General features: G+C 38.5%; 2 protein-coding genes across 2 annotated transcripts; both read right to left on the reverse strand.

The window, feature by feature from the left end:
- Positions 1-1,546: 1,546 nt before the first annotated feature.
- Positions 1,547-2,530, reverse strand: LOC115828711 (trace amine-associated receptor 6-like). Its single transcript, XM_030792787.1, has one exon. It carries the CDS (start codon positions 2,528-2,530, stop codon positions 1,547-1,549), a length of 984 nt encoding a protein of 327 aa, XP_030648647.1.
- Positions 2,531-7,924: 5,394 nt separating this feature from the next.
- LOC115828240 (trace amine-associated receptor 6-like) lies at positions 7,925-8,932 on the reverse strand. Its single transcript, XM_030792193.1, has one exon. It carries the CDS (start codon positions 8,930-8,932, stop codon positions 7,925-7,927), a length of 1,008 nt encoding a protein of 335 aa, XP_030648053.1.
- Between the last annotated feature and the right edge of the window lie 243 nt (positions 8,933-9,175).

Genomic DNA, 9,175 nt, shown 5'->3' on the forward strand with positions numbered 1-9,175 from the left:
GCCATACAACATCTGCAAGTAGCCATTGATAACAAGGGGAGTCAGTCAGCTTTTTTTATTATTATTATTATTATTGAAAAGCTTGTGGACAGAATTTGAGTTGAGCTGTAAAACGGACACTTTCAGACTTTATTTCAGTATCTAGTGAATCACCCTCATTCTAAGTTTAACTCTGCACGTGTTTTGTTTTTGTTTCTGTTGTTGTTTGCTTGCTTGTTTGTTTGTCTTTGTTTGTTTATGTGCATGTAAGTTATTTGCTTTTGTCCACTACTGTAATGATCATTTCTATCTGTGAGGTGAAAAATTTATTTTTAAGAACCTACTAAGGGTTGGTGGTAATAATGATCCCATACTACAATGTTATGTGATGTCCAAAAGGTTTAAGAGACCGGAGTTTTTGCTGACACTAAAGAATTGTATAGTTCATGTGTTAATAGTTTTTCTTTATTGGAAACTCCCATACAGTGAAGAGATGTTAAGTTCTAATGACTATTCTGATTTGTTTACTTTCTCTCTTTAATTATTTACATGTGAATAAACCAGTCTATTTGTTGTTACAAAAAGATAAGTCTGAACATTGGTCCTTGAGGGGGCATCTCATCTTTGTATTTGGAACCTGTTGAGGTGGGATAACAATTTCAGAAAACTATAGTTTCACCCACCTAGAACTTTGGGGTTTGCAAAGTGTCTTGTCCATATACCTGGGGCCTAGCACTCACCAGTTTAGCCATCCACACCTTAGTTTAGGAAGAGAGATGAACTGAGTTGGAGGAAGATCCCCTATGATCCTTCTTTGTGGCTGTGACCTTTCAAGGCTACAGAGTGCTATACTGAACTCCTATCAAGGTATGCTTGCTTTTTACCCATTTGTAACTGATTTACATGATGCAGCTGGTGTACCTGTCTGTAACTGTACATTACATCAACAGATCTATTTATAAACTTGGTAAACTGAATCCCAGTGTCTTAATATTTTGCTTCAGTTATGGCTTAAGAGAGGACATGTCTGCCCACTTTATGTGGTGGTGTTCACAACTACTGTAAAGAATGTGCTCAATGATGACCAAATTTCTGAAATTTTGTAATAACAAACAATATTTGTTTTTAATCCTCCAAATTGCACGTAGCTGGAAAATCTATTAGCAAAGTTAACCATACAATGTACTTATATTTAGCCATATTATGGATTTACATTTATTTTCTGAGCTGCCTGGATATTCCTAATTTTGTACCTTTAATACTCAGTCTTCTTACTCAGCAGTTCATGTGATGAAATGAACGTGCCATTATCTAGTCATTGACGCTCGTCTATACGTGTGAAGAAATGCTGAGGTTCTTATCAGTATTGAGCTGTCCTAAATAATTGCCATTGAAGTAAATACCCTTACCATAACACGCACACACACACAGTCACCCCGATAATGCTGTACTTTGGCATTCTAATACTACTGCACTCAAACCAAAATCTCTTTATAACCTGTTTTTGCAGGTTAAGCAAATAAAAAGCAGAAAATTATGGAACTTGTGGGTTAAATCATAGTGTAGGTTACATTTCATCTGTAAATAAATTTAAGTATGATGATGACTTCTCAAATATTTTAAGATTTAAAATGAGTTTGGCTGATATTTTAAACCATGGATAATTCAGGGCATAAATAATTGGATTCATACATGAATTCAGGTACATAAACCAACGAAGAAAAGTCTCCAGAAGAGATAAAGATGTGATCTTTTCCAGTGAAAGAGTCAAAATGTAATACGGCATCCAACAAAGAAGATAAATGACAACAGTAATACCTAAGGTTTTTGCTGCTTTCCTTTCAGACTTTTTAAGAGTGTGACCATTACCTCCAAGTTTGGTGCTAACTGTTACAGAGTTAATAACCTTGACCTGATACTTTGCTACACAGTAAATTCTCAAGTATAATACTATAACAATGAGACAAGGGGCAAGCAATGAAACAAAGACGTCAATGACCACCCAAATGAAACTGATGACAAGACGACACTCGCCATGGCATGTGCTTCTTGTCTCTGCATAAAATATATGATTGTGTAGCATACACACAGAATAAACGGAGGAGCATAACCAGGTAATAGAGATACAAAATGTAGCCTTATGAAGAGTCACTTTAAAGGTGTAATGCAAAGGATCACTCACTGCAATATATCGGTCAACAGATATAAAGACTATATTACCAAGAGAAGCAGAAACAACCACAAACAGAACGACTGGAAATGATACACAAAACACATCTCCAAAATACCAGCATGTTTCAATTAATCGAATGCCCTCCAATGGCATAACAAACAATCCAACAATCATATCTGCCACAGCCATAGAAAGGATGAGCAAGTTGGTTGGAGTATGCAGCTGTTTGAAGTGAGAGATGGAGATGATCACCAACAGGTTCAGAATCACAGTGCAAACTGACACTGATAAAAAGAAGAGGTACATAATAATATATTCAAACTTAGGTCGCAAATTCCTATTGCATGATGAGTTGTCCAGTGGATAACAGTATTGCATATCCATGACGTTCAAGTTTATCAAAGTATCTTATGTCTTCAGAAGCCTGTCTGAATGTGAGAGTCATTACGAGCTTTCAGTATATTTTTAGTTTTCTTGTCCTTTACACTATGCATGTGGATTCTGCAAAAACTCCATCAAATCAGTTTTTATATGTTTGAGGGGAACTTACTCCTCCCTTATTATGACGTGATAAAATTAGCCATTGAAAATACCTCCCCATATTCTTCTGGCAAGCTCCCAGCTGACAATAACGCTAAAAAATCTATAAAATAATAATAGCAATTTGTATATGCCATAAAGGGTTTAAAAATAATCAATAAAGTGATTTGGCTATATGCATGAATGTAGACAATGGAAACCTGCATCACCAATTGTTTTAATATCTTTGAGGTTTAATGCATTATTACTGACTTATGGCTGAGGTTCATGACCAGACTCAAACATCTTCAGGTGAATGCTATCCAGTCATATACTTGTCCCGAAACTGTTTTGCAGATGTGGTGAGGAATGCTGTCACAACTTCACATGTAAAAGAAGTGTACTGCATATTTATCTCTTGGTTTGGTTTGTGATATGACATTTTAATTAGGCCTCCAGTTACGTTGGCATATGTTAAAAAGTTCTATTTGAGGTTTTATTAGAGATTCTGATCCAATCTAATCAAAGTGTGGCTATGATAAAATAAATAATATTATTGGCTTCCAAATAGTTTCAGACAAAAAATTTTATATGCATGTCAACATCACAATTTTACCACTACTATTGTCACAGCCTGCACCTTAATTTGGACTCTTGTTTTGATATGTCTTTGTGCGCCTGTTCTGTGTCCGTCCCTCACCTGTTCCTGTTTGTTGTATTTATTAACCTCGTTCTCCCCTTGTTAATTTCGTCCAATCATGTTTGCCCTGTTTAGTTTTCCTCTTGTATTTAAGCCCTTGTGTTTCCCCTGTCTCTTGTCTATCGCTGTTTGTGTTTTGAACACACTGTTTTCGCTGCACCTTTTTGTTATCAGTTTTGTTTCAGTGTGCACCTGTATTTTGATCTTCTTTTTGTAAGTAAAGTCCTCCTTTTGTCACCTTCATCATCGTGTCTTGCACTTGGGTCCTGCACCACTCCACCGGCGTGACAACTATACTCAAACTAACCGTAATTAGAAAATAAATTGTGTAGTCGAACTTAGAGTTTATTTCAGATGTTCTTCAAAACTGCTTGCTGGGATAAGGGACAATTTTCTTTTTGGTGCCTTAAATGTGTCCTGCAGTGCAATACTTCGTTAATCACTTTTCATGTAATGGAACGTGTCTGTGAAGGAGTGTGTCACATCAAAATGCCATTCTGATCATTCAAGCGACTTTCTTAAAATGGTTTTGGTGTAACCTTTATTACTTATAGTCATTTTCTTACATTCTCAGAACAAAAACATCTTCTGGCATAGGATGCAAATTTCTCTTTTTAAAGTTCAGAGAACAGTTTAGCCTTCAAATCTTTGTTCAGAAAGAATAAAACTGCTGCTTTTGTTTGGTAACATTCATGCTTGTCTTATGAAGCTTAACAATATTTTTGCCTTGGAAAAATAGAGAAAATCCCTCTGTCCTTGTAACGGCTGTGTAATAAGCCGCATATACAGGCCGCCCTATTGATACAGTTTTCACCCCATTTATCATTTATGTACATATATACATACAATTATATTGTCACCCTCTTGTCTGTTTTTTGGTGTACATGTGTTGGTGCTCCATGTCTTAGTCTACCTGTTGATGTCCGTTGTGGGGAAAACATTTCTTTGCATTATGATTGTTATTTTTTGAAGGAAGGTGTGCCTAATGATGTATTGTCATGATGAAGTACTAATTTTGCAGGGATCTCTGTTTGCTAAATTACTATATGCTGCAAAAATTATCTAAATGTATGAACCATGTGTCTGGGGAACAAACACCAAGTATCCTGTGCTCCATGAGAAAGTTATCTCGCAAACCCGTATGCATGTCCTTGGACTTGCTTGTCTTACTCTATGAAAGGCTCTGCATTACTTAACCTCAGTGAGAACTGCACTTCATCTCCAGGGTGTGCTTCTCCCATGCACATGACATGAAGACTGATTCATGATATCAACGTTGGTTGATTCTTCTGAGACTTAGCAATTCTCTTCCAGATAGAAGAATTTCCCTCACACCATGTGTGTTGGAGCACTGGAGCACTTCTTGAATGTGTAGGTAGCCTGCATTGTGTTAATGGACACACAGAGTCCTGCACTGGACTCGAACTTGGGCATGAGAGTCAGGTGTGCTAGCAAGGACGCTAAAACCGATGGGTACTAACCTCCATTGCTAGCATGCCTCTCTAGGTTTTAGGGAGTGAGGTTTATTCACCACACAGCACTGTACCTGCTGGCGACCGTTACATTCACCCCCTAAACCTCACTCCCATCATGGGTTCATGGCACCAATTAGCTCTTTTCCGCTAGGACGGTGCTGGAGCCTGTGCCGATGCTGGTGTGGAGCCAGTGCTGCCTTGGTGCTTTTTGAGAACTGGTGTCGTATGAAATATGGAACGGGATTAAAACTGAAATGGGTGCGTCCAGAAATGCATCAAATTCTGTCTGCAGTTATTAGTGTTAACCTTCACATTTGGAGGTACCAAACTGTGAAATGGCTGTTAAAGATACAACATACTTTAAATAAGTAAAGCGTGAAAGAGTGAAATTCCACTTTTGTGGTGTATCTAATCCCTTTACAGTACGTTTGGCTAACCGGGCCACTAATAGAGATAAGCGATACTTTGCCCATATACCTTGGCTCAATAAATTGATTGTAGATGACACGATGATATGGGATGTACATTAAGCATCACACAATACATTAAGCATCACACAGTGGTTAAACCTTCTCAAAGATTATATATCCATAGAACAAATTTCATCTCAGCATCAAATCTCACACTTTGAAAACATTTGGGGTTCTTTTATGAGTTCACTGGACTTCCCTATTAACTAACTCCACCAACACCAACACAAACACACACACACACACACACACACACACATTACAATCCCCCTACGAAATCTTACTTCCTCCCTTTCATCATCTTGCACTCGGATCTCGTACCTCCCACATCCACACATATACTTCCCCACTACTTCCATACAACCCATTGTATGCAATACTTGGTCTTGTCTTGTCTTATGTCAGTCTGTCTGTCTGTCTGTCTGTCTGTCCGTCCACCTGCTTGGTTTTGTCATGTCCCATTATGGCCAGTGATGTCAGTTTGTCTGTCTGTCTGCCAACTTAGTCTTGTCATGTCTTGTCATGCTTGTGTTTTTATGCGCCTGTCTGTCCTTTAGCTTGTTGTTGTTATGTCTCATCATTCCTCTATCTGTAGGTCTGTCCTGTCTGTCCGTCTGTCTGTCTATCTAGGAATTATGAGGGAGGGAGGGAGAAGGAAGGGTGGGTTGTGGAGCGACTTCACTGAACGTACTGAATTTGCACTTGTTTAAAATAAATAAATAAAGTTGTCCTCCGAAGAGGGGGGGTGGTGGAGGGCCAAAAAAAAAAAAAAAAAAAAAGATATGGGATGTACATTACATGTCTATACGAATGAAATTATTGTCGTGAATTTGTAGCATGGTAGTATGTCTAGTAATTAGATATCATGTGTTGCTCCTATATTTTAATTAATTGATTTTCCCACTTTGATTTTGAAATGCACAGTTATATTGTGGACAGAATTTGACGCATTTCCAGTGAAAATGGCTGACCGGATGCACCAAGTGGAAAACCGCATGTATCTGTTCCAGATTTCATGCCGTTCCATATTTCATATGACACCAGCCCACATTTCCACAGGTTTGGGAGCCGAACCGTAGGGACAGTTTGGGTAACTTCCGTGGGGAATGAATCATGGTGGACAGAACACATCTGCTATGCTGGCTTTAATAAATTTACTTTTACGCTAGGTTTCCACACAGCGAAACACCTCGTGAATTTTGCCAAACAACTTTAGGCTCTGGGGGCAAAATTCACGAAAACAGCAAGCCTGTCACTTAGCTCAAAAGTTCAAATGCTTAAATGAAGGTCTACAGTGGCCTGTTTGCACCGACCAGAGCCGTTGAGGGAGTTTTTTCGACCGCTCTGGCTCCGACTACGTTCATGTGACATACAAACAACAACACGTGTCGATATAGACACAAATGGTTGCCCATACATCTTTTAATCATATACACATTTTTCTGTTACATATAGCCTGGTCAAACTTTTTTTGTCACTCCCACCTCTCTAGAAAACGTCACATACCAAATGCATCACATACTGATCCGATTGGTTCTCGCGTGGTTCTCATTTGCATAGCCACTGACGTCAGCAGTTCCAACTTTTGGGACCAGCAATTCTGCAGTGGCACTCCTTTTTGGCACCGGCACCAGTATTTTTTCAGTGGTCCTAGATTGGGCACCAGCACCGCGTCAGTGGAAAAGGGGTAAATGTAACCTGTGTTGTATAGACAGACACACACAGCCCCACACTGGACTCAATCACGCAACCTCATGGGAGTCGGACGCGCTAGCAAGGAGGCTAAAACCCATGGATAATAGACACAGTCATCAGCACACATCTTGTGCATGCTTCTGTACCCACTGTCTACCACTAAATGTAGAGGTGAAGTTGTTTTACTATTGGTTTAGCCCCCTGCACCGATCTTAGAAGCAAGAGCAAACTTAACTCATCTTTCTTTATTTGAACATTTCATTTTTATTATTATTATTATTATTACTGTTGTTGTTTATTATTATTATTATTATTATTATTATTATTGTTGTTGTTGTTGTTGTTGTCTGTCATATTTGGGGTTTTCCAGTGGTTCATTTGAATTCTTCTCATTCAGTTTATATTTCCTGTAATAAAACCCTCCCATTTCTGTGCCCCTCTTTTGGCCCGTACAGTACAGTCCTTGTCACAACCTGCACCGCCATTTTGGACTTTTGGTTTGCCATGTCTTTGTGCTCCTGTTCTTTGTCTGTCTCCGCCCCTCACCTGTTCCTGTTTTGTCTCATTATTACCTTGTTAATTTTATCCAATCCTGTGTTGCCCTGTTCAGTTCTCCTTCTATTTAAGTCCTAGTGTTTGCCTTGTACTTTGTCTATCGTTGTTTGTGTTTTTGCACACTGTTATGCTGCACCTTTTTGTTATCAGCTTTTGTTATTTGTTTGCACTGTATTATGGTCTTCATTTTAAGTAAAGCCTTCCGTTTTATCACCGTCAACCATCGTGCCTTGCACTTGGGTCCTGCACCACACCACCAGCGTGACAGTCCTTTACAAAGTGACTATACAGTATTAAAAAAAAAAAGTGCTGTTTGTCTAAACAAGTGGAAACATATCTGATCTGTACTCAAAATAACCTAGGATAACAAAGTAAGATATGAAGATGATGGCTCAAATATTTTGAGTGTTAATAAGTGCTTAACTGATACCCTGAACCAAGGGTAAAACAGCGCATATATTATTGGGTTCACGCATGAGTTCATATTCATAACCCAAGCAAAAAAACTGGTTAAAGTTGATGCAGAATTCATACCACCCTCAACTAGAATGGAAATGTAATATGGTACCCAAGAGAGCATATAAATTGCAACAACTATACCTAAAGTTTTTGCTGCTTTCCTCTCAGATTTGGAAGCCACGCCATCGTCGTTAGATTTTAAATTTACTTTAACAGACTTAATCACATTAGCCTGACGTCTTGCAACGCAAAATATTCTCATATACAAGGAGCATACAACAAAGCATGGTGCAATTAAGGAACAAAAAAGGTCAATAAAAAGCCAAGAGAAGCTGTTCACAAGCACACACTCTCCATAGCATGTGACGTGTGTCTCTGGATAAAATAAATGATTAAACAATATACATACAGAATACATAAGAGAACAAGACCAGCAAATGAATATACAAATCAAAGTTTTACCTTTGGTTACAAAAGACGTATAGCGTAATGGATCACTCACAGCAATATAGCGGTCAATGGATATGAAAACCATATTGCCTAGAGATACTGATATAACAGTATAGCCAATCAACGGGTAAATGGAGCAAAACACATCCCCAAAGTACCAGCAATTTTCAATTAGTCGTATGCTCTCCAAGGGCATGACAAAAAATCCTACAGTCAGATCTGATACAGCCAGAGAGAGGATGAGGAAGTTTGTTGGAGTGTGGAGCTGCTTGAAGTGAGAAATAGAGATGATCACCAGCAGGTTCAAGAACACTGTTAACACTGACAAAGAGGCAAAAAATATGTACATCATAATGTTTTCTCCTCTAGTCCGCAAAGCCTTCATACAAGAGAGGTTTTGAAGTGGAAAGCAATACTGAATTTGTTGGTTTTCTTCCACTGTAAGGCGGTTATCCATCCTGTTCAAGTAACAGATTACCATTTGAGGATGAATTCTTATGGTGTAGCTCAAGAATGATTGAGATTTTTAAACATATGTCAGCTCTCCAGTCCAGCTCCTCAATGCTCTCTAGCCATTGGCAGCTGGTTTTATATGTTTTATGAAACTCCCCTCCTATTTTTTATGACGTGTTCATTCATAATTTTTAAGACCTCCCACTAATGTTAGGCAGATTCTTATCCAGCAAAAGGCCTTTTCAGA

This window comes from Chanos chanos, chromosome 15 (genome assembly GCF_902362185.1).
Source record: "Chanos chanos chromosome 15, fChaCha1.1, whole genome shotgun sequence".
Classification (NCBI taxonomy): domain Eukaryota; kingdom Metazoa; phylum Chordata; class Actinopteri; order Gonorynchiformes; family Chanidae; genus Chanos; species Chanos chanos.